General features: G+C 39.2%; 5 protein-coding genes and 1 long non-coding RNA gene across 15 annotated transcripts; 4 read left to right on the top strand and 2 right to left on the bottom strand.

Annotated features, from left to right (window-relative positions):
- Positions 1–141: 141 nt before the first annotated feature.
- LOC116916029 (mannosylglucosyl-3-phosphoglycerate phosphatase) lies at positions 142–3,595 on the top strand. Of its 5 annotated transcripts, none has more exons than XM_032921213.2 (15): positions 142–364; positions 486–684; positions 758–775; positions 899–967; positions 1,260–1,354; positions 1,425–1,478; positions 1,534–1,627; positions 1,695–1,843; positions 1,911–2,082; positions 2,147–2,265; positions 2,332–2,476; positions 2,551–2,801; positions 2,866–2,984; positions 3,096–3,151; positions 3,224–3,595. In XM_032921213.2, the coding sequence occupies exons 2-15, from the start codon at positions 501–503 to the stop codon at positions 3,427–3,429; spliced, it is 1,731 nt and encodes a 576-aa protein (XP_032777104.1). In that variant the 5' UTR covers positions 142–364; positions 486–500; the 3' UTR covers positions 3,430–3,595. The 5 variants fall into 5 exon arrangements, with proteins under 5 accessions (XP_032777104.1, XP_032777102.1, XP_032777103.1 ...); XM_032921211.2 differs by having other exon boundaries at positions 430–684; XM_032921212.2 differs by having other exon boundaries at positions 142–412.
- A 361-nt stretch (positions 3,596–3,956) lies between these two features.
- Positions 3,957–4,891, bottom strand: LOC116916033 (protein SYS1 homolog). 2 transcript variants are annotated; one of them, XM_045169949.1, is made up of 3 exons: positions 4,441–4,891; positions 4,337–4,381; positions 3,957–4,269 (listed from the first exon to the last, which is right to left on the bottom strand). In XM_045169949.1, exons 1-3 carry the CDS (start codon positions 4,623–4,625, stop codon positions 4,029–4,031), a joined length of 471 nt encoding a protein of 156 aa, XP_045025884.1. In that variant the 5' UTR covers positions 4,626–4,891; the 3' UTR covers positions 3,957–4,028. The 2 variants fall into 2 exon arrangements, with proteins under 2 accessions (XP_045025884.1, XP_032777110.1); XM_032921219.2 differs by having other exon boundaries at positions 4,337–4,404; positions 4,461–4,857.
- Positions 4,892–6,880: 1,989 nt separating this feature from the next.
- On the top strand, positions 6,881–10,535 carry LOC116916021 (nuclear cap-binding protein subunit 1). Of its 2 annotated transcripts, none has more exons than XM_045169944.1 (14): positions 6,881–7,041; positions 7,104–7,381; positions 7,444–7,637; positions 7,797–7,968; positions 8,047–8,268; positions 8,351–8,451; positions 8,550–8,721; positions 8,786–8,953; positions 9,025–9,277; positions 9,337–9,470; positions 9,545–9,869; positions 9,930–10,078; positions 10,136–10,249; positions 10,321–10,535. In XM_045169944.1, exons 1-14 carry the CDS (start codon positions 7,011–7,013, stop codon positions 10,432–10,434), a joined length of 2,427 nt encoding a protein of 808 aa, XP_045025879.1. In that variant the 5' UTR covers positions 6,881–7,010; the 3' UTR covers positions 10,435–10,535. The 2 variants fall into 2 exon arrangements, with proteins under 2 accessions (XP_045025879.1, XP_032777092.2); XM_032921201.2 differs by having other exon boundaries at positions 9,927–10,078.
- Positions 10,536–13,370: 2,835 nt separating this feature from the next.
- On the top strand, positions 13,371–15,710 carry LOC116916025 (innexin inx2). The gene is given in 3 exon segments (XM_032921205.2): positions 13,371–14,188; positions 14,190–14,303; positions 14,367–15,710. Coding segments are annotated over 3 exon segments (1,080 nt in total). The 5' UTR covers positions 13,371–13,612; the 3' UTR covers positions 14,757–15,710.
- Positions 15,558–17,616, bottom strand: LOC116916026. The gene is made up of 2 exons (XR_004390373.2): positions 16,886–17,616; positions 15,558–16,729 (listed from the first exon to the last, which is right to left on the bottom strand). It is a non-coding gene; the product is annotated as an uncharacterized LOC116916026 (long non-coding RNA).
- LOC116916022 (innexin inx2) lies at positions 16,441–19,590 on the top strand. 4 transcript variants are annotated; one of them, XM_032921202.2, is made up of 5 exons: positions 16,441–16,593; positions 18,057–18,397; positions 18,463–18,700; positions 18,792–18,966; positions 19,060–19,590. In XM_032921202.2, the coding sequence occupies exons 2-5, from the start codon at positions 18,060–18,062 to the stop codon at positions 19,452–19,454; spliced, it is 1,146 nt and encodes a 381-aa protein (XP_032777093.2). In that variant the 5' UTR covers positions 16,441–16,593; positions 18,057–18,059; the 3' UTR covers positions 19,455–19,590. The 4 variants fall into 4 exon arrangements, with proteins under 4 accessions (XP_032777093.2, XP_045025881.1, XP_045025880.1 ...); XM_045169946.1 differs by having other exon boundaries at positions 16,473–16,593; positions 18,054–18,397; XM_045169945.1 differs by lacking the exon at positions 16,441–16,593 and adding an exon at positions 17,774–17,915.
- The last annotated feature ends 2,894 nt before the right edge of the window (positions 19,591–22,484 follow it).

The following is a 22,484-nucleotide window of genomic DNA, read 5'->3' as shown; positions in this document are numbered from 1 at the left end:
TGATCAACATCCAAACTCCAAATTTTTCACTGGATTATTTAATTGATTTCCCTAGCAATGTGACATAATAAGCATAAGACTAAGGTTTATCTCAAAAAGCGACTGCTAGTCTAGAAAGCAGACGCATGCTGGCTATCTGTGGTGTTCCTTTTTCCCCCGAAATGTTTCCTTTTATTTACCACAAACTAATCAGATTATTGTTATTACGTGTTCAAATCAATCGCAGATCGAAAGATTGTTCTAAAATTTCGCACCTACAACTTTTATGCCTTGATTTTGATGTGCCCTTGGTTCGTTTTAGGATTTGGGTGGCTGTCATCTAGGTCAAGAACTCTAAATGGGAAACACAAAAATGTAAAACGCAGTAAGGATTTATTTCGTTTCAGTTAGCAGAACTTTCGGTTGTGATCAAGTACGTTTCATTCGCAGAGTAGGATTCGATTGTTCAAGAAGTGTAAAATACACTTTCTTACTTTGAAAATTAGGTGATGTGACATCAAATGGCGACACATTTAACTGAAAACAAAACCTTAACCATTCTACATTTCAACGATGTATACAATATCGAATCGGTCGACAAAGAGCCTGTGGGTGGAGCCACTCGTTTTAGCACAGCACTCAAATCGTTTTCTCACCTGAATCCGCTGATCTTATTTAGCGGCGACGTATTAGCCCCTTCGTTCAGTGAGTAATTCAGTATTTTAGGGCAGAACAAACATGTTTTTTTTTTAATCAGAAATTTTTTTTTATTTATCAGTGAGCACCTTCACCAAAGGTAAGTTGTACTTATCCTTATCAAATTTTAGGCTTATCATTGTAGTACGTATTTTATCGTTGTACTTACCAAAATTCATATTTGATTTATGAATTTGAACTAAGACATTTTAAACTGAAACAGGCGAGCACATGGTCCCGGTCCTGAACGCCTGCGGAATCCACTGTGCAGTCTATGGAAACCACGATTTCGGTAAGATTCGATTGTTTCATCGATGAACTTGGTAAGAATGTTCATGCCACGTTTGACGGCTACGATATTTGGTTTGTGTATCCCTAAACAAGGTCTAATCTATGCAAATACAAGTGCACATTATTAAAAGGAAAAAAAAAAGGTTGAACTGCTATCAGCTCAAGGGCTACTAATCGGCAATTCTGAATCGGTAGTTCTGACTTCTTTTAGATTTTGGTATTGAGGGGCAAATAAAATAAAATAATGCAAATAAACGCGGTTGAACAGATTGGTTTGTTTAATCTCCTTTTAGATTTCGGCATTGAGGTACTGATGCAAAGGGCTCAAGCCACTACATTTCCTTGGCTGATGTCCAACGTGATCGACAACAAGACACGACGCCCTCTAGTATTAGCAAAACAAAATTGTTATTGATCCTTCAGCGATGACTTAATTTATATTATTTTGATTTATTCAGGCAGACGGAAAAATAAGTCTAGTTATTGACTGGCACGGGATACGCGTTGGACTGGTATTTTAAAAAAAACCGTCATTTATTTCTAGATTATTGATATAACGCTACTTAGATTGGACTCGTCGAGAAAGAATGGTTGCCTACTCTTGCGGATGTTAATCTTGAGCATGTTACGTATACCGATTACATCGAATGCGGTCGATTACGTAAAACTGGGGAAATTCTCCTATCATGCTATTGATTCAACATAACGTTATCGTGGTTATTTTGCAGTTGCGGGGAACCTGAAGGATATCCAGGGCTGCAAAATTGTGATCGCTCTAACCCATATGCGAATACCGAATGATCTCAGGTTGGCAAAGGAAGTAGATGAGATCGATTTGATCCTCGGAGGACACGATCATGTTTCAAAGTTTATTGAGGTAACCGTTCGTAAAAGAAAGTTAATCTTAGATTTTATTTAAAGGCATGGTGAAATGACACGTCTAGGTTGAAAACCGATGCATCATCAAGAGCGGAACAGATTTTCGCCAATTTTCTAAGATCACGATTCGCTTTTTGGGCGAGGAGGAAAAACCGTTAATTAGCGTGAAACTAGTGGACGTTACAGCTGAATATGAAGAGGACGCTGACCTCAAATTAGCTCTTGATAGCTTTACAAGTTAGCATTTTATTGGACTACATTTTCATAATCGTTAAACTCATCGTTTTTTTGTTACTATTAGGTGTGATTGGAACGAAAATGGAGGACGTATTAGGAGAATTTAGTGTTCCCCTTGACGGCCTTTGTTCTTCCTTACGCACCTCTGAAACAAATTTAGGAAATTTTATCTGTGATGTTATGGTGACATATCAAATTGTTTCGTGTTATGTGTACATATCAATATTGTTATTGTTCGATGGAGGCCAGGTGGCTGCAACTGACTCAGATTTGGCTCTGCTGAATTCAGGAACTCTGCGTTCTGACAGAATCCATCCACCCGGTCCGTTCAAAATACGCGATTTAAGTCAAATTCTTCCTATGTTGGATCCCCTCATCGTAGTTGAAATTTCTGGTAAGAAACAAACAACGCAACGAACTTTCGCTTTTTGCCTACATTTTTTAAAGTCTTAAACTTGATTAATGAAGGTGAAGATTTACTCGCCGCGCTGGAGAACGGGGTTTGTATGTATCCAAAATTGGATGCCCGTTTTCTACAAGTTGGCGGGATGAGTTTCGCATTTGATCCAAAAAAACTACCTTTTCAGCGTGTAGACTCACAATTTGTCCGTATAGGCAATCGGTATTTGGATATACATTCTAAATACCGGATGGTTACTAAAGCATACATGATGGCCGGAAAACATGGTTTCGATGTCTTGAAAAAGTTGAAGATATTGGTTAGTCACATTACTTATCTTAGGGTGGGGAAAACATTAATTAAATGTTTTTGTTTGAACAAAGGTCAATCAAGAAGACAATATGCCACTCACGACTGCAGTGCAAAATCACCTCCAAAAGCTTCGTGCTAAAAATAAGCGTCCTGGACACCATGGACAAAATCAAATGCCTTTTACAAGCAGGTAGTTCGCGATTATTAATTATCCTAGGAAATACCGAATTTTCTTTAACATTTAACATTTTTTTTGTAAATCATGTACGTACTTCTAAATTTTTCATTTAAAAAAATTTAGTTTGAAGCGCATGATAGACCACGAATTGCATCCGGAATCAAATTTTTGCGATTCAGGTATTTCGGAAAATTGATCTGTTCTCCCCCGGAAGTACGGTGCTGATAAGTTAGCCTACTTTTCATTTTTAGTCCAAGAGGATGCGACTGCAGAAATGGTGCACCTCACCACCAAGCAGGGAGCAACTAAATTGCTGCGGCAATCCAGTATTGAAGAGATAGAGAAAGTTTGTTGCCAACTGGAGCCGCGCATTGAAGGTAGGATTGTCATTATCAATGAAGAGACATTTCCCAAATTACTGAGTGAACGTCAGTTATGGGAGATTTTGACTACTTAAAGCTATTTATTCTTTTTCTCTCTTTGATATTGGCCTTAACTATCGTTTTTCTCTGACATCAAGGACTAAGTTCTGTTTAAGCAAATTATCTGGCTGATTTCTAAAGGTTTCATTCCACATGTATACCCGATTAAGCTGGGCAATATAAAATGTATTTGATTACATAGCTATCAACCCTATTTTATATTTCCTACACTGGTAAATTGTTGAGTTACATTGAAAATAAGATGTATTTTGCATTGTTCCCATCTCAATGGTTGCCACATACCTAACTCCAAACCAGCAGTCACCCTCGGGTAACCCCCGTTCGCAGCGATACAATCTTGCCCTTGAACAAAAATTCTGTTTCTAAAACCAGTTCCATTCTTTTTCTTGCTTTTGCCCTAGTACAATTTACTTTTTCTTTTCCTCGTTGATCTAAATTTTTAAATTGCTCGAACTCCTTTTTAATTTCCTGCCGCGGGCAAGCTCAATGTTGAACAGATTAAGTATGCGAAGATGTGGTGGATGAATGTAATCACCAAATGTTAAGGTGTAAAATCATCAAATATTTATTTACAGATTTACAGTTTACGTCAGACCAACCTTGCCCATTCCTTTTACAGATCTACTCTTGCAGACATCCCCAGAGGAATTGATTTCATTTCAGAGCGCATGCAGAGAAATTCTGCTAGGACACATGTGATAGTTACACAGGAAAACTGAAGGACCCACCATGATGCTGAATAAGGCCATCCTGAGTTGTAAATTAAGGAGGCAACCAAATGCACAAAAAATGCTGTGATGCTGAAATCCAGGCATAGTTTTGTCCTTTGAACAATAGCCCAAAGAGAGGTAGCACTAGAAAATTAGGTTCATTATTTGCTTTACTGAATTGACTGTTGAAATAATTCTAACAGCAAATTACCTGATAAGAGAATTTAACAGGAAACAAGCAACAACAAGACGTCCACTAACATCTTTTACGTTTACTTCCTAAATGAACTAAGACATTAAAAACATGTTTTGAACTGATAAAGTAAATAAAATACCTGATATTTAAAAATATAGTCAATAGAAACAGGGTGTCCAGCAAGAACATTTAAGAGTATTATGATCCATAGTCCAAGAGAAACATACATGATGCATTGCACAGCGACGATCTGAGATATAATCAATGGAGGATCCCAGATCGCTATTCTAAATGAGCCGCTCATTTTCTTTCGTTACAAATTTGTTTAAAAGAAGGTATCGAGGGGAACTCGTAGTTGCAGAAAGGAACGGTGGGTGACGTAATAATGTTTGCTCTGAAATATGACATTTCATGTGATAGGTTAATAGCTGGGTGCTAAACAACATCCTTTAGGTCGTTCGCTAGCCGTAAGGGCCGTCAGCGCCTCAGCCAGAGCACGATGTACCAGGAGAGGTGGGCAAACGCCAGAGGAAAGAACTGTGCCAAGTTTCAGTTCTTATTCTCACTTCTGCCGCTAGGTTCTCTAGTGTGAGTGGTCCTCAAATCTGGCGCCAAGTCTAACCATTGTGGATAAAGCATCGTGGTTTAAGGGTGTTTTAGTTCAGTAACAATAAAATTAACACAATGCTAGTTTCTAATAACGTAAAATCAATTACAATTTATTGTTTTTTTCAGAATAATTGTTAATTCTTGTTTGTTTTTATCACTTTTGAAATGTAACAACAACAAAAAATGCAATAAAAATTACGATTTTGATCACAATTTGGACAGTTTTCTTGACTTGTGTCGCATACTCGACTTTTTGGCCACATCCATCTCATTTTTTCCCCACTTAGCTTGAAAGCGAAAACGAAGGACAATGTATTCATAGACTAGAAATGGAATCGTCACACGTTGATGTTTTTCGCAGCAAACAGAGTAGAAGCTGAATTTTGACACCTTTTCAATAACCGACTCAAAAGAATCCCTGATATAGCTGTCATTTCCATCGAAATGTTTAATCAGCAAATTCTCCACACAAGAAATTAAAAAAAAAAAATTCTGGGTAACTTTTTTTAGCCCACCCTTATGGCATCATCTCTCAATTTCCAGCGACTCAATGGGGCACCACCATTTAAAGAGTTCTTGATGATGAATTCTTCTTTAAAATGTCTAGAACACACATGATCTTTTCTAGAAAATTTTCTGTCACTTCTTTCCAATTTTTTACCCCAGAAAATGAATTGCCTTTCTTCTTTGGGTGGTTTAAATACCTTAGCATCATTTTCTTTGGCTGATTTGTATCCCATAGAACATCCAACCACGAAGCATTTAACCATTTCGCAACACAATTTATTAAAAACACATTACTACCCTAAGTTAAAGTACGAAATGATCAAATGAAACAACGAAATGGAATCTACTATCGACAAGATGGCAGACGCTTTACTTCTGATAATTCGCGCCAAATCTGAGGGCCACTCACACTAGAGAACCTAGCGGCAGAAGTGAGAACAAGTACCGAAAGTTGGCACAGTTTTAAGCGGGGAAGCCCTACTGCGTTTGCTCACCTCTCCTGTACATCGTGGTAGCTATTACCAGAGTAATAAAGTGACCACGGCCATGTAAAACCTATTACCTGGTAAAGAATAGGTGAGCCACGCTATGCCCCATTTTGGCCTGAAAGTCTTTCTGCCCAACCCACGGCTGTGTTGTGAACTTGGATGTATTATTTTCGCTAGTTTTCGCTCATTTTGTTGTACTCAAAGTAAAAAAAATTTTTTTTTTTTTTTTTTAAAAAATTTATGTATAAACATATGGGTTGTTATAACAATAACAACCCTTAAAAATCAATTCAGGGTGGAAATTATGGTTATGGGACACTTAAATCGATATCTTCCCCTTTTTCTCATAATCGATACACGAAATTGGCAACAACTTTTGGGAAAAAATCTGAGAGGGGAAGTTAACATGGCCGTGGCGGCTACACCAGTATTCTATTACTCTGCTATTACTCTGCTATCTATTACTCTGCCGGGTAGGGCTCGGCCCCGGTTCTCGAAAACCCGGTTTATCCGCAGTTCGTCGCCAAAAAAAGTCGCCCATGAGCAATCCGGGCAGTCTATTTGCCAAAGTGGGTAGGCTGGGCGGATTTGATGGGCAAACCGGGTATACCCACCGCCATCTTGGAAAATGGCGGCTTGCAAAGCCCCAAGTTAAATTAAAAGGGAGGGTAGCAAAAAAAATTTTTTTGTGGCGGGAAATTCAAAGGGCGTCACTTGATTTCAGGGAAAAACTCGGGTAATCGGGTAGGAAATCGGGGATAACCGGATTTTGAACCCGGGTAATGGAAACGGTTTTCGAAATTGTGTTACCCACATGGTACCCGGGTAGGTAGTGGGCACAAAGTCTTAGGAACCGTTACCCATCGGATCCAATTTTTTTGCCGAGAAGACCTACCCATTCGCCCAAATACCTACCCATTGGACACGGGGCCGAGCCCTACTGCCGGGGCACTGAATTTGGTTTTTTGGCTTTTCTAGGTTTTCCGGCAACGTCTAATGATTTGTGGAAAGAAGGTTTTTCGTTTTATGTTGCAGTATAGTTGGTTTCATTTATAAGTGACAAATCCAAACTTTAAAATTTTAGAATGAGTCGCAGAAAGCGTGATGATGGATATGGTAAGGGATATAATACAACGTCTTTTGATATTTTACATAAGTTTTCTTGCAAAATTTTACAGAGCATGGCTATCGTAAAAGACGTAGAGTTGTCTCGGAACAGGCTGAAATAGAAGATCGGCTAGAGTCGCTCATCATACGAGTTGGAGACAAAACTTCGTCATCGTTAGAAAGCAATTTAGAAGGGCTTGCATCTGTTTTGGAAGCTGATATGAACACATACAAAAGCAAAATATTACGTATTTTGTCAGAATGTCCTATCCAGATGCCAGAAAAATGTACCATTTACAGCACCTTAGTTGGTCTGCTAAATGCAAAAAATTATAATTTTGGAGGAGAGGTTTGTTATTTATTCTAATTGTAGGTTGCCACAAAATTTAATACTTTTGTTTCTGTTTCAAGTTTGTTGAACAAATGGTGAGGAACCTCAAAGAAGCTCTTCGTGAGGGACAATGGGAATCTGCTCGTTTGATTGTGCGGTTTATATCAGACATGGTCAACTGTCACATAGTTTCTGCTTCATCCCTTCTACAACTGTATGACAGTTTTATCGATGCTGCCATGGAACAAGGGGTTCCACAGGTTCGACGGGACTGGTAACACATTATTATTATTTTCATTTCTTTTTAATTATTTTATTTTGTTTTATTTTATTTTATCTTATTTTATCTTTTGCTTTTATATATTTGTTTACTTGCCTCCTTCTTATTAGTTAACTATAAAGCATAAGTGTGAAAAACCATTTGCATCTTCAGGTACATGTATGCATTGTTAACGGCGCTTCCGTGGGTAGGACGAGAACTCTTCGAGAAAAAAGAAAATGATCTTGAACGTATCATGGCGGCCATGGAAGGTTATCTTCGTCGAAGAAATACTGCTCACGTGGCTGCTCTTCGCGTCTGGAATTGCGACACTCCGCACCCACAGGTAACATAACAACAATTAGCAAGCAAACACTCTAGAAGCATGTGAAATAATTATTTTGTCTACTATTATTTTTTTAAGGAAGAATATTTGGAATGCATTTGGGCACAAGTACGGAAATTACGAACGGATGAATGGCAGGAAAGACATATTTATCGACCATACCTAGCGTTTGATTCCATCTTGTCTGAAGCTTTGCAACATAATCTCCCCGTTATTCTTCCTCCACCACATACGGCCAGTACTCAATACCCATTGCCGTGGGTTGTGTTCAGAATGTTTGATTACACAGACTGCCCAGAGGTAGATCAAACTCTAATATTAATATTTATCCATTTAAATACGCTCCTAACGTTGGCTAATCGCTTTTATATTTCTATCCTAGGCCGGTCCTCTTCTACCTGGAACCCACTCAGTGGAGCGGTATTTGATTGAGGAGCATTTACATCAGATCGTCACTCGACATCATAATGAACGCAAGGAATTGTGAGTATCCCTGATAAGAAATATTTGACCATATTTTAATATTTATATATATTTTTTTTTTGTCTTTATCTTTGTCTTTGTCTTTCTCTTTCTAATAGAGCCACCCAGTTGTTGGCATTTCCGCAGAGAAATAAAATCCCCCTAGAATACATGATCGTTGAAGTTCTCTTCTCAGAGCTTTTCAATATGCCATCCCCACGTTATTTGGAAATCTCTTATGGCTGCACACTGATAGAACTGTGCAAACTACAGCCTAGTACTATGCCCCAAGTAAGCAATATGTGCTTCTCCGACGCAATTGAATTGCTGAATCTAATTCTTAAATTTTAACCAGGTTTTAGCGCAGGCTACGGAATTGCTCTACGAAAGAATTGATACCATGAATGCTACATGCTTTGATAGATTCGTTTCTTGGTTCTCGTACCATCTGAGTAATTTTCAATTCCGGTGGAGTTGGGATGATTGGCAAAACTGCCTTTCGCTTGAGAAAGATCATCCCAAGGTAAAAACAAAACAAACCAAAAACTTGATAATCAGAAAAACTTTTCAATAACAGTAAGCATTTCTTTTTAGGCAAAATTCGTATCCGAAGTATTTGGAAAATGTTTGAGACTCTCATATTATAAACGTGTGAACGAAATGGTTCCGGAATGCTATTCACCACTATTACCTCCAAAACCGGAACCATACTTCAAATACCAAACTGAAGGAGGAAACGGTCTTCCGGGAGCAACTCAAGTGCAGGCTCTAACTGAGCTTTTGAGAAAGAAGCCAACGCCCGAAGAGGTACTTGAGCTAATCCAGCAGTTGCCGAATCCCCTTAAAGGTGAGAATAATGAATCGTCTTTTCATTCGAAAGTTTTAGTTATCGATTCCTGTTTTTAGACGATGACGGGGATATGGAGCCTTCACACAATCCCCTAGCTATTGAAGTATTTGTTCAGACTTTACTACATTTAGGATCAAAAAGTTTCACGCATACATTTGCCGGGCTTGCTAAATATCATTCAGTCTTCAAGGTGCGTTCATCAAAAAAACTTACTCAGACATCTAATGGAAATTAAACGGAACTTGTTTACATAAATTTATGTAGACTATCTGCGAGAATGAGGAAGCTCAAATCTGTATGCTTCGTCAGGTCTATGAATTATGGCAAAACCATCCACAATTTTTAGGCGTAGTGGTTGATAAGATGCTAAAGACACAAATAGTCGAATGTTGTGCTGTAGCAAATTGGATTTTTTCACGAGACATGGCACCTGAATTTACTCGCTCTTATATCTGGGAGATCTTGCACTTGACCATTCGCAAAATGAACAAGCATGTTGTCCGCTTAGAGAAAGAGGTGGCTGATGCACGCGCCAAGCTTAGAGCTGCTCCTTCTGATTCCGAATCGTCTGATGATGATCCAAATAGAGGTACGTATCGTAGAAGAAATTCTAATGACCCGATAACGTCATGGTTATTACTTATAGAAGCCGGGGAGAAACGTCGCCGAACCATCAGTAATAAAGACACGCCAAAGGATGGTGAGGAACAGCCTACGGAGGAGATGGTTGAACGCATGGAGGAACGTTTGGAAGCCGCCCAGTCCGATCAGAAGAACTTGTTCCTGATCGTCTTTCAAGTTCGTATCGGCATATTCTGTTGATGTGAGTCTTGATATTAATCTTTTATGTTATAGCGTTTCATCATGATATTGTCGGAGCATGTCGTCCGTTGCGATACAGACGGCAAGGATTTCAATACGTTTTGGTATCAGTGGACCGTTGGTCGGCTACAGCAAGTTTTTATGGCGGTAAATATTTTTTTACCGTTTTCTTTCTGTGTACAACTAAAAATTCATTCGATTGCTGAAAAATCCTATAGCATCATGAACAGGTCGAGAAATACAGTCAGACGTTGGAAACTCTTCTCTTCACGCATGATTTGGATAGCAATATTCTCGACACTTTCAGGCAGTTTCAAGCCCTTCGCAGTTAATGACAAGGTCCCTCATGCCGTGGCCAATGGTGAAGCTTTTCTTAATGGATTTTCTTTATTTTGACATGTTGTGAAATGCGAATACAAATTTGTAATCCAGACCCAGTCTTCTACATTGCTCCAAAAATGTATTTACACTTAAAACGCCATAATTTGATTAACTTGGTCACTGGTGTGAAATAGGGATTACCTTAAAACTCGAAACAACATACTACTACTCGTTATCAACGATGAAGTGCAGAGTACCAAAATGTATCGCTACGATACGATGTTAAGCATGATGATCACGATTTCAGTCAACAATTTACGAGGTGAGGATAGGAATACGTTACATTTACGGGTTGTAGCTCCATTTGAAAAGTTCGTGCAATTTTCCCAATGGTAAAGTTAAACGTAAAGTGACAGGTGAACGTAAATCCTAACTTAAAGACGAAATGGAAGGGGAACTGTCCAGTTCTAATCTTCTTGTCAAGTACCACAAGATGAGAGTGCGTTAATGCAAATGAGCCATGAACTTTCTTTTTGTCCGAATACAAGAGGTTGATAAAAATCGTTCTATTGTTTATCACTTGACAAGCACGAATTCAGCTCGGTCACGAATTCAAAACGCTCTCAAGACATACAGATCCAAGTGAAGCATGATAGTATTAATTTTATGAATTTTATGCCGACAGCTTGCTGTCCTTTCTAGAGTTACCAACTTGAATTCAAGATCTCGCCTTTCGAAGATTATGTTTCCCAGATCCTTGTGATTGTTGCTCTTTATTTTGAATTTCAGTGTCGAAAGTATATAACCTATTACCTAGATGGCGGTGACGCATGAAATTATTTTAAATTCTTTTGTTCTCTGATATTTAAAAAGCGGGTTTGACTCGCTCAAAAGCTCTAACGCTTAAATAAATTGAAAATGTCCACATTACTCCAAGCTCAATTTGGAATCCACTTTCAGTGCATAGTGAATCGATAATTTTCTTACAACCATTTTTTTGCAACAGCACAAAATGATTCCATCGTTGTTGTTTTTTTTTTTTTTTTGTTTGAGACCATCGAAAAATAATAGTACTGAAATCTGCATTTTCTCGACTAGAGACATAAAAATTACAGTCGAATGAAACGCACTGGGGATGTGGCTAAGCTAAAGCCACGTCACACCCAGGTTTTGTGCCAACAGGGCTCGAAAACCGAGTTTCCTTCCCTCGCGAGTCAAGTTTTAAAAGGAAATTAACATTCTCTGCTTTGCTTTTTGTTTTCTTACGTTTGATAGATGAGTTCTGTCAGTGGAGAATTCTTCTTTGCTGAACTACCATCATCTACTAGACTGAGCATGGGCTGTGTTTCTAACGTATACGAGGGGGGTCGACCATTTTCCATGGAACGAGACGAATAACCTTGATATAATCATGATCTCACCTGTAGAAAAAGCTACAGAAGAAGATGGCTTTAAACGCCACGACAACCTCATCGTTTTATACTTCTAAATATTCTATGGTGTGACCAACTTTACAGCAGATGCCATAGAATTCACGTCTGTTTCCTATATTTGTTTACGAGAGCGTCCTCGAGGGGAGAATTCGAAGGGCGAACAGACTGAAAGCCTCGGGCTATGTAGGTACGTATGCCATAGGATTGTGTGACCGTTGCACCTTTTTTTTCTTTTATCCCTCGGTTTGTTTCTTTCGCTTTGGAACTCTGTACTAGTTTTAACTCTGATGCAACGTAGCACTGAAGCCGTCATGTATCACGATTGTATTCATGCCGTGATTTACTTCATATTCAAATATTGCAGAGTCAATGGTCGGCAGGTGTCTGGAGGAATTCACTAGCTTCTTGCTGTTTAACAGTTCAACCCCGAGGCTATTGAAGTATTTAAAAGATTACACTAGCGGGAAAAGCCCGGCCCTGCTTAAGGACTCGCCCCCAACGTTAACAATCAATAGGAAGAAACCCGTTTTCTGGCGACAGGTTTTTCTTGCCCAGTATCCACGTCAGCTTTCCACGTCTGTAGATTGGCGCCATTCGAAATCTATTTTTTATTTTTATGGAAATTTCAGATTAAGCTATAATTTATCAGCTTCAAAACAAAAGTAGTCAAAGCTATGTTCCGTTCCCGTCCCACTTAATAAGGATTGCATTCGAGTGTTTTATTTATTATTTCGCCACAGCAGGAAACCCAATGACGATGAATCGACCACGATATTTTGTATTACTGGCGTCGATTGAGGTTGGCCTTGTACTACGACAATCTCCTTTTATGGTTTCAAAATTAGTTATTGTAAGTTTCGTAAGAACTATTGGGGTGAAAGATGAAGGACTGGCAATTCAAAATATTCTTCTTTGTTTGCGCTGGGTGGTGGCTCCGTCAAAAAAGAATGCCTGTCTTAACGACTCAAGACCGTACTTATGTTTCCAACAATTTCAACCGCGTGAGCCTTCAAAGAATAGAAAACGTGGGAATCTTATAGGTTTCGTCACGTTCGATGGAGAACGATAACGAAATAAAATAAAAAAGAAACAGAATGAGAGCCAAGATGGCGGTTTCTCGTTTTTCAAGGGTTTGTCTTGAACCATCTTTTGATACGAGCCTTCCAAATAGGGTAATACCGTCTAGAGACCAACATAAATAAATAAAAACAACAGGTATGTTTTGGGTTCGTCCCTATTTCTGTCGCTTCTTCATTTGCATAGGTTACGGTTGCCACAGTATTGCGTCAATCCAGATAGAAAAGAAAAACCATGATCTGACGCTTCGTTCGGAAAGTCCCAGAGAATAGGTGGTTGCACTGACGCCATCTGTTTCAGAGATGGGGGATAGGACTTGGACGTAAAATTCAAGATCACGTGACTTTTCCTTCTACCCGTGGCGAGACTTTATTTCCGTGTCCCCTTGCAGACAACCTCAGGGTAAATAGCGCCTCTACCGGTGAATAATCGCTTTACTGTGCCATCGTTGTCAGACTGAGCTGAGCTGTAGGCTGTGTCGGTTCGCGTGGCACGTTGCTCGTCGTACATTAGACCCGTCGTTTAAATCGAGTGAAATTCTGGCCTCGTTTTCCTTTGTGGTGAACGCATACGAGTGAATTGCTGTGGCGTGAAAACCTCATTCCGCCACTTTTTGTTTTCCGATTGTAAAGGCATAGTTAAATTTTTTTGAAACAAAGACACCACCAAGTCGTCGAAAATGTTTGACGTCTTCGGATCGGTGAAGGGCTTGCTAAAGCTCGATTCTGTCAATATTGACAACAACATTTTCCGCCTGCATTACAAAGCGACGGTGATTGTGCTGATTGCATTTTCTTTGGTGGTAACGTCACGCCAGTACATTGGCGACCCTATCGACTGCATCGTGGAGGGCGTACCTGGCAATGTTATGGACACGTACTGCTGGATCCATTCTACATTCACCATCCCCAATCGGTTGGCATCCGAAACGATTGGAAAAGATGTTCCTCACCCTGGAGTTCGTCCTCATCAGGAAGGCGATCAAGTCAAATACCATAAATACTACCAGTGGGTTTGCTTCGTCCTCTTCTTCCAGGCCCTTTTGTTTTACATTCCCCGCTACCTGTGGAAGACATGGGAAGCCGGAAAGATGAAGATGCTTGTCCTAGACCTCAACTGTCCCATCATCGCTGTAGAGACGAAAAATGAACGAAAAAAACTATTGGTCGAATACTTCGCCTCTAACTTGCACAACCACAATTTCTACGCTATCCGATTCTTTATCTGCGAAGTACTCAACTTTATCAACGTCATCGGTCAAGATTTATTTCGTCGATTTCTTCCTCGGTGGAGAATTCACCACATACGGCAGAGATGTTATCAGCATGACTGAAATGGAACCCGAAGACCGTGTTGATCCCATGGCCAAGGTAAACATAATTATTCAAGTGTAACCTTTTGTGCTCACATTAAATAATTCTTTTGTTGCATAGGTGTTCCCTAAAGTAACCAAATGTACGTTCCACAAATTCGGTCCATCCGGTACGACAACACGTATCGATGGTCTGTGCGTTCTTCCTCTGAACATTGTCAACGAAAAGATCTACGTGTTCCTCTGGTTCTGGTTCATCTTGTTGGCGGTTGTGAGCGGTTTGGCGCTGCTGTACCGTCTAGCTGTTGTCTTGGGTTCTCAAGCCCGCATGTACCTGTTGAGAGCTCAGGCCCGCTTGGCACCTCGCAATGAAGTTGAATTGGTGGCTCGCAAATGTCAGATTGGAGATTGGTTTGTTCTCCTTCTCCTTGGAAAGAATATTGACCCTCTCGTCTATAAAGAATTGATCTGCGATCTGGCACGCCGATTCGAAGGAAAAGAACCAGTTTAACCAGCATATTCAAGACGCCATTGGTGGGACCCCCTTCAGCTTGATCAGAACTCATAAGAGTTGTCTTCGGCCAATGTTATTAGCGATCTTTTTTTTTTTATTACCCCTCATCTCTTTCTCCCAGCAAATTTGATTAGATTATTTTCCCTACATTTTCGCCCACTCATCTAACAAAACAAAAAAATCCAATTAGAGAGCGCTCAAAATAGAATAAGACAAAACTAAGAAATACGAGTTTTGGGACCAATGAAATCAATCAGTCTTCCATGCCGGTAATAAAATAACACCTTTTTGCAATTGATATCGGGCGGGGCTCACCGTTCTCCCCTCGTACATGTATTTGCGCGTTCTGGTATTCTACTTACATGCCTTTCAGTAGATATTTTTTCCGTGGGGAATGAATTGTTTGTTGACGAATATACTTTAAGCAGGGACTGAAAAAGTACACCGACGGTTTTTCTTTAAAAAAAATGTCTCCTCTTCTCCTTATGAGTTCATTAGGTTTTTTTGGTAGTGTATGAGTTTCATCTCACAGGTGTGTAGTCCCCGAAATAGTCTTTTCCACTCCTTCCGGATTTCCAAATCTAGATTTGCATACTTTTTCTTTTACCTTCTGATTTTCTTTGCAATATTCTCTCCACCACATTTTAAGGGTGACAGTTTTTTTTTCTCCTTTTGTTTGATCCGTTTCTGTTTGATTATTCTCTACTTCTCTGCAAGCTTGTCAAAAAAAAACTTTCCATGAAGGTCCAGAATCGGAAATGCATATTTTGTTTACACGATTGTGTGTGTTTTTTTTTAACTATTAGTTCACGGAGAAAAAATATTCTCTGCGTGTGATTTTTTAAGACTCCCTTTTTTTCTGGTGTGTGTTTTCTTTCCTTTGATTATTTTTTATACGAAAACTGCGTGTCTCGATTCGTGGGCGGCAAAATACAGTGAGTTTGTATTGTATAACATTTCCAACTTCTGGGTTTTAGTTAGACAACAAACATAAAACGAAGATAAGAGATAAGACGTATCATCATTTAAAGATTTTCATTGTTGGCTTTCAGTTTGACATTGTACGTGGCATATCAGCATTAGTGTCTCAACGGTATAATTTTTAAATGTACGATGTAACAAGCTGTACGTCATAGTGAGGGGATAAGAACAAAAGTAAAGCTCAGGAGATCAAAGTAATTAAGAAACACCTGATTAGTCCCGATAGGGACATGAGTCGTTGCTACAAGAATAAATGCTGTGTAAGTGGTATATTATCTTGACCAAAAGCAGAAACAAATATTGGTGGCTAAATGACCTCGGCAACAGAAACAATTGGTCCAAGTGGATGTTAAATTGCATTTCCTTTGTGATTTTTACATAGAGGGGAGATGCAGTTGCTAGCCGGACAAGGCCGTGACCTTGTTTTCAACCCCCTACTTAAGCACGTAGACACCCATCTCCCCTCTTTTTTTTTCAGAACGTATTTTGCCGAAACAGCTGAGAGGGTGAATGACACCCTTGAGGGGTAAAATACAGATGTATTTTTCAAATGTTTCCCCCTCCATTCTGTCCGTTCTCGGATAACCTCCATTTCCATGTGGGGGGGGGGGAGGTAAACGCTACGCTGATTGGCAGAGAAACACAAGGAACTGGAAGATAGATATTTAAGACACGAACAGAAAAAAGAAGATAAGATAACACTTCTCTGGGGCAAAAAAATAAAACTACGCCCATCATTTTACATATCTAAAGTGATTCCAGTCGTCTAAAGTCTGGGCACAGTCAAAGAAACACATTTTCAAGTTGGAATCTTATTTTCTTTTTCCCGTCGGCAAACACTTACCACCGTAAGGTAAAAAAAAGAAACTTTCACTCACTCTATTCTACCGAGTCATTTCTCTGTCTTAAATTATAAAAAAAAAAAAAAAGAGCTCGACTACACCTTGATGGATCGATCAGTGTGTATTGGGTGACGACCCCGATGCTTTCTAAATAGAAAAAAAAATGTGTACATAACTTGCGGGTAATTATGTAGTCATCTCAGCCAAGACTGTTCTTCGAACTGAAGAAAATTTCTTATCATTAAGCAATAGCCGGAAAATTTAGTTTTTTGTTTCGACGAATCAAATTTCCAATAAACAAACCTTGGGAAGTTTTTATGTACACGTAATAGCATCGGGTGATGCAGTCCAACGTTCGTTTTTACTAGGCAACGTCCGGGCAATTGATGAGGTCGATTAAAGGAGGTTATCGTTAAAATGTTTCATTTAGTCAATGAAAAACATCCTGGAAATTCTTCGACTCTGATTTTTAGACTTTGGCCGAGAAACAAAAAAAAAATATATTTATCGTTTAATAACATGTTTAAAGCCATATAACAGTTAAAGTCGAGAATGTCGGACTTGCCTGTCACGAACATGTTTATTACTATGGCACCTTCCAGGCCTCGAATTCAACAAAAAAAATGTCGGGTGTCGAACACGTTGTAATGGTTGAAACTGCGTATTAAAATTAAAAGCATTCGAAACAGAGAAAATGGAGAATGTCTGTCTGGTTAAGATGAACCGAATGTTAGAAAAAAGCGAATGGGGGGGGAACACAGAGAGGAAAGATGATACGCATGGAATGGAGAGAAAGAGAGAGAGAAAGGAAAGGGGAGGAGACTAACCGAGGGGGAGATTTGAAGGCCCGGGTCTGGCAGTTCCAGGCAACGCATTTCCCATCGCGTTAAGTGTATAGGGAAATCCAACAAAGACGTGATAGCTACTGAAAGAGGATCGCAACCAGCTACTATTTGACTCAGTTAGGAAATTCATTTGAGATCGCAGAAATTAAGATCCTGATGACGCAAAAGAGAAATGAATACTATAATTTAACGAACGTAGATTAAAGCTCATTTTTTGGAATAGTGAAATAATTGTTTAATTCCGTTAATATCGGCAAGGACAAATTAAAATGTTTGTGGACGATGAAGGTTATGGGAGAACCAGATGGGGGTGGAAAGAAAGAAGGGCATTCGTCACCCAGTCGCACATGGCGTGGCTGCAGCACCCAACAGTCAAAGTGTTGGCTCTACTTTGTACACTCCAGTGTTTTCTCCACGCTTCCGAGAACATTTTCTCGGTTTTCTTGATCTCGACGATTACCTTCTGTACTTACGCCACCTAGCAAAAGGTGATTCATTATTTCCGACGTTGCGACAACGGATGTCGTCTGCTGTGTGATTCTGTCGCCTAAACTTGAAAATTCTGCATGATTGCTCGTTTTGAATAGTTATTTGATATACAGTGACTAAATTGTTATTGAACAAAGCAGGAAATGTTGGGAACGTTTTCCAAGTTGAAGGCTGCCGTCAAGCTGAAGACGACGTCAGTCAAAATCACCACACCAGTCTTCACATTGCATTATCGACTAACGTTCCTCATCTTGCTGACTTGCTCAATATTGGTCACGTCTCGGCAATATATCGGCGAGCACATTCAATGTATACAAGATGCCGTAGCTGTGCCAGTTAAAATCCTCAACAATTATTGCTTCATATCGTCTACGTTCTCCATTCCTCGTACAACGCCAATAGCAAAAGGAGAAGTTAGTCTCTTCGGATTAGGTCCTTACACTGAAGAAGACGACGTCACATATCACGCATATTATCAATGGTAAGTCTGATTTGTATTATATATTGTGCTACGGTGACTACATCAATAATTTTGTGAAAGTGTAGGGTACCATTCGTCTTGTTCGGCCAAGCACTGATGTTTTACACGCCGTATTATCTATGGAAAATGTGGGAAGGGACCAAAGTTCGCAACATTATCCAGGGAATGCATATTTTCACCATAAAAGAAAAGGTAGAAGTCCTAGATGAAAAGGAAGAGATTTTAACCCAATACATCGTCAGGAATCTTCACGAACACAATGGATGGGCCATTCGCTTTTTTTGCTGTGAACTTATGAATTTGGTAAGAATTGTTTTTGTCAGTTCCCATGGCCATAAAAATGATAACTACCTTGAGGAAAAATAGCGGTAACAGATATGAATTATCTATTCAGATAAACGTCATTGGCCAAATTTTCCTGACCAACCGTTTTTTGGGTGGTGAATTTCTACGTTACGGCATTGAAGTTGTTCAATTTTTGGACCAAGATCCGGAAACTCGTGTTGATCCTATGGCAAGGGTTTTCCCCAGGCTCACGAAATGCGTCTTTCACAAGTACGGATCTTCCGGTAAAAGATAATTTTTACTACTAATCTTTCATTTACCTATTGCGTTGATGTTGCTTCCGGTTGAGTCATGTATGATAATCTTTTGCAATACAGGTACAATTCAGAGACACGACGCCCTTTGCATATTGGCCTTGAATATTATAAATGAGAAAATCTATACCTTTCTCTGGTTTTGGTTCATTATATTGGCCATCATCACCAGCATCGATTTCCTTGTTCGAGTTGTTATCGTCATGATGCCTCCCGTGAGAATGTTTCTTTTGCGGAGCCGCCTTTCAGCCCCTCAGAAGGACGATGCTGACGTCATAACACAACGCTGCTCTATCGGTGATTGGCTCCTCGTCGATTTCTTGTCCAAGAACATGGATACGATGGTCTTCTCGAACGTTGTCGGCAAATTGGCCAAGGAACTCGAATACGGCAGAGGACATCCCGGGCATATAAGCGAATCAACTCCAATGATGAGGGCTGATTCAAAAGTCTTTTAAATCCCCCCCTTTTTTTTTATTCCAGCGATTTCTTTTTCTAATCAAGATTGTGGGTACCGTGAGCTCTTTCGTCATGGTCTCTCGTATTAGAACTCATAGTTTTTGATTTAAAAATAAAAAAATTTCCAGTCTTTGAGATTTGAGTGGTTTAGTCAACGAACGAATTCAAGTCACTGCGTACAATAATGAATGAACAATAGCAATTCACATCAACTTATTTTGTGCGACTCTTTTCTTATTCTCCTGCAAAGACCAACACTGGTCGACTATGTGTGTGGTGACATGTTTTATTTTTTTTCTTATACACAATAAACAGTTTTAGTAAAAAACAAAATCGTTTTTCAAACCTTTTGGGTGTGGCTCGTGACCGTTACGAGCGAGGTACACCAGTCTGGATGACCTCCTAGGTTAAGATTAGTTCTGCATATTGATGACGGGGAGAAATTGTCCGCTTGAGAAGCGTTTCAAGTGCCAACATCCGTCAATTTGATTGACAACGGTTTCGAGCCGGTTAAAGAGGAAAAGTCCAATTCAGTTTTAACAAGGAAAAATTGTGATTGAATATCAAACATTTTCACAAAAAAAGGCCCTTTGAAAACGGAAAAACAAGGGCGGATATTTGTCTGAAAGTAAATGTTTTTCAGGCCAAATGCAAACGAATTCCAGGCATCAGTTTTAAACATGACGTCAGTGCAGAGTATTTCCAACAATCGTTGGCGGAAGTAAACGACGTCACGTCTCTCCGAAATACTGTGCATACTGCCATACGTGTAATGAAGAGGGGAACTGCACGCACGTGTACAACTGGGGAACGACAATTTGAGCTACTTTTAGAGGTACCTATCATTGCGTGAAAGGCCCATCTGTGTACGGTTCGTTGAAAGAATACTTTATCCGCATTCCGTTCTTACAGTTGACAGATGCATCCCCATTTAGCCTAATGCCTCCTCCTCAAACTAATGTTCGTTCAACTTAAATTCGTTAGAATTATGTGAGGTTTTTTTAAAATAATTTTTATATTTTTCGATTTATAACGAGGCGTCTGCTTTCGTGTTGTTTTACAATAATTATGGATCTGTAACTGAAATTATAAAATTATTTTCAAACGGAAAACTCGTTATTCAAGCGATAGACTGCGATAAACATTTTCCTTTTTAGCTCAGGATACAGATAGTTGCAGGGGTTAGTATTCGTTATCAAGGGCTTTATTTCAACCCCAATATTTTTTACTAAGCCAAAATGACCACACCTATTTGTAACTGGTTTTTAGTTCACAACGACTTTTTGGGTAAAACTGGTTGACTGACTTAAAAGGAAACGGCGTTTAGTTTCTTTTTAAATCGATCAATCATACTGTATTACAGTTTCGTTTTCTTAGTCCCGCCGACCTGACCGACTTGCCGATAAAATAAATTGATGCCGACCGGTCCAATGTGCACACACGTACAGTACACACAAAGCTATTTACAATCTAACGGTAACTTGTCGAGACCCTTTTCTTTGCCTTTAATAACTACCCAGACAGGATGGAACTTTAAGGAGGGAATTCAGCTAAATGACAAAAGTGCATTGTCACATTTTTGCACGACGAGAACATCCGGTTGTGTAACAAAAGTCACTTATTAAATAATTTAATTCATTTTCCTTTATTAAGAGTTTACTCTTTAAATGGAAACGAATCGGTAGGGAAATCCACATTTTTAATTACCAGGTAAATAAGAATTTAACGACTTGAAAACGAATGCACAATTTGATTCAACTATTTAGAATCAATTGGCGAACGTGTCACGCTCGCAGAGTATGTTCAAATTTATCTGTAATAAAAGCGGACCTATTGCTGTCTAGCCGTTTCATATACGGATAGGAGAGTGCCCTGTTTAGATATGTCCTTATTTACTCTTTCTACAACGGTTTTTTGAACGCAAAATGGAACGCAATTGAAACCGTAATCAATTACGTGTTATCGTTTCTCCATTTCACGAATAATTGCGTGTAGTCGGTTGTTTGTTACAATGAAACAGATTTCTCTATTTTGAATAGAATACCAGTCATTAAAAGCATTCGTCAAATAATTCCAACGAATGATAAGATCAAACCTGACTGGCAATAGACTTAGCCTGCAGGTAGAAAAATAACCTAGTTTAATGAACCCTAGGTTGCATAAGCCTCTCTTTTGTTTGAACCCTGGGCGTTCGCTTTTTCGTAGAGGGATCTATTCACAAAGGTGACTCTGCACTATTCTCGTTCAAAGGCGTGTTCGTTGCCGAACCCATTTCAACGAAGGAAAAAGAATGCATGCAGCGTGAAGTCGTGAGCTACATACAAGAGAAAGCGTCCAAGTTGAAAAAGTACGGCATTGAATGCAGCACGTGGGTTTGAAGGCTATAGCCAGAATTAACTTTTCCAATACACAATGCTGAAACGATGAAAAGATAAAATGCTTGTTTCACGAACGAGTTGAATTTGTGATGGGTGAGCGACAGAAAAATTTTGATTTTACAATAACGAAATGTTAAAACTTAGGGATAAAGTTGAATCGAATTTCTATTACAGTACAACTTGGTGAGTTTTAACGTTCTACACAGCTGTGGATTTTATGTGTTCGATTATTGGAAAACTAATTGACGTGAAAGCTGATAACGATGGAACGAGAGAAAAGAATAATGTAGAAGATCGTCTGTTTCATTACTTCTTCTCATGAAAATCGTGATTGCAATTTAATGAGTATGTCTAAAACCTTTCTTTTTTTTTCCAATCCGATTTCGGCTATGTGATTTTCCGAACAATGCACTTTGAAGCAGACAACTTGTTTTGACTTTTCAACCCATTGGGCAGCAGCGTTAATTCTCCGTGATAAATAATATTCTGCACAGCGAGTACGTAGCATCTACACAAATTCATCGTCCTGTTTACCTTTATATCAATTTCCATAAATTTTATTTATTCATTTTCCGATGGAATGACGCTGGATCAAAGTTTGGTTTTTTGACCGGCCAAGAAATTATATAGAACGTATCGAAAGCTACTAGT

The sequence above is a fragment of the Daphnia magna genome, linkage group LG2 (assembly GCF_020631705.1).
Source record: "Daphnia magna isolate NIES linkage group LG2, ASM2063170v1.1, whole genome shotgun sequence".
Taxonomy (NCBI): Eukaryota; Metazoa; Arthropoda; class Branchiopoda; order Diplostraca; family Daphniidae; genus Daphnia; species Daphnia magna.
This window is presented reverse-complemented; position numbering and strand designations above follow the sequence as displayed.

Excerpts from the sequence above, each read along its gene's own strand:
- LOC116916029 (XM_032921213.2), top strand. The coding sequence starts at position 501 with ATGGCGACACATTTAACTGAAAACAAAACCTTAACCATTCTACATTTC. Across the intron at positions 1,844-1,910 it reads ATGTTTCAAAGTTTATTGAG|GTTGAAAACCGATGCATCAT; the intron begins GTAACCGTTCGT and ends TGACACGTCTAG. Across the intron at positions 2,985-3,095 it reads CAAATGCCTTTTACAAGCAG|TTTGAAGCGCATGATAGACC; the intron begins GTAGTTCGCGAT and ends AAAAAAATTTAG.
- LOC116916033 (XM_032921219.2), bottom strand. The coding sequence starts at position 4,625 with ATGAGCGGCTCATTTAGAATAGCGATCTGGGATCCTCCATTGATTATA. Across the intron at positions 4,405-4,460 it reads ACTATATTTTTAAATATCAG|GAAGTAAACGTAAAAGATGT; the intron begins GTATTTTATTTA and ends TAGTTCATTTAG. Across the intron at positions 4,270-4,336 it reads CTGTTAAATTCTCTTATCAG|TGCTACCTCTCTTTGGGCTA; the intron begins GTAATTTGCTGT and ends CTAATTTTCTAG.
- LOC116916021 (XM_032921201.2), top strand. The coding sequence starts at position 7,011 with ATGAGTCGCAGAAAGCGTGATGATGGATATG. Across the intron at positions 7,969-8,046 it reads GCGACACTCCGCACCCACAG|GAAGAATATTTGGAATGCAT; the intron begins GTAACATAACAA and ends TATTTTTTTAAG. Across the intron at positions 10,079-10,135 it reads TGTTCCTGATCGTCTTTCAA|CGTTTCATCATGATATTGTC; the intron begins GTTCGTATCGGC and ends TTTATGTTATAG.
- LOC116916022 (XM_032921202.2), top strand. The coding sequence starts at position 18,060 with ATGTTGGGAACGTTTTCCAAGTTGAAGGCTGCCGTCAAGCTGAAGACG. Across the intron at positions 18,398-18,462 it reads TATCACGCATATTATCAATG|GGTACCATTCGTCTTGTTCG; the intron begins GTAAGTCTGATT and ends GTGAAAGTGTAG. Across the intron at positions 18,701-18,791 it reads GCTGTGAACTTATGAATTTG|ATAAACGTCATTGGCCAAAT; the intron begins GTAAGAATTGTT and ends TTATCTATTCAG.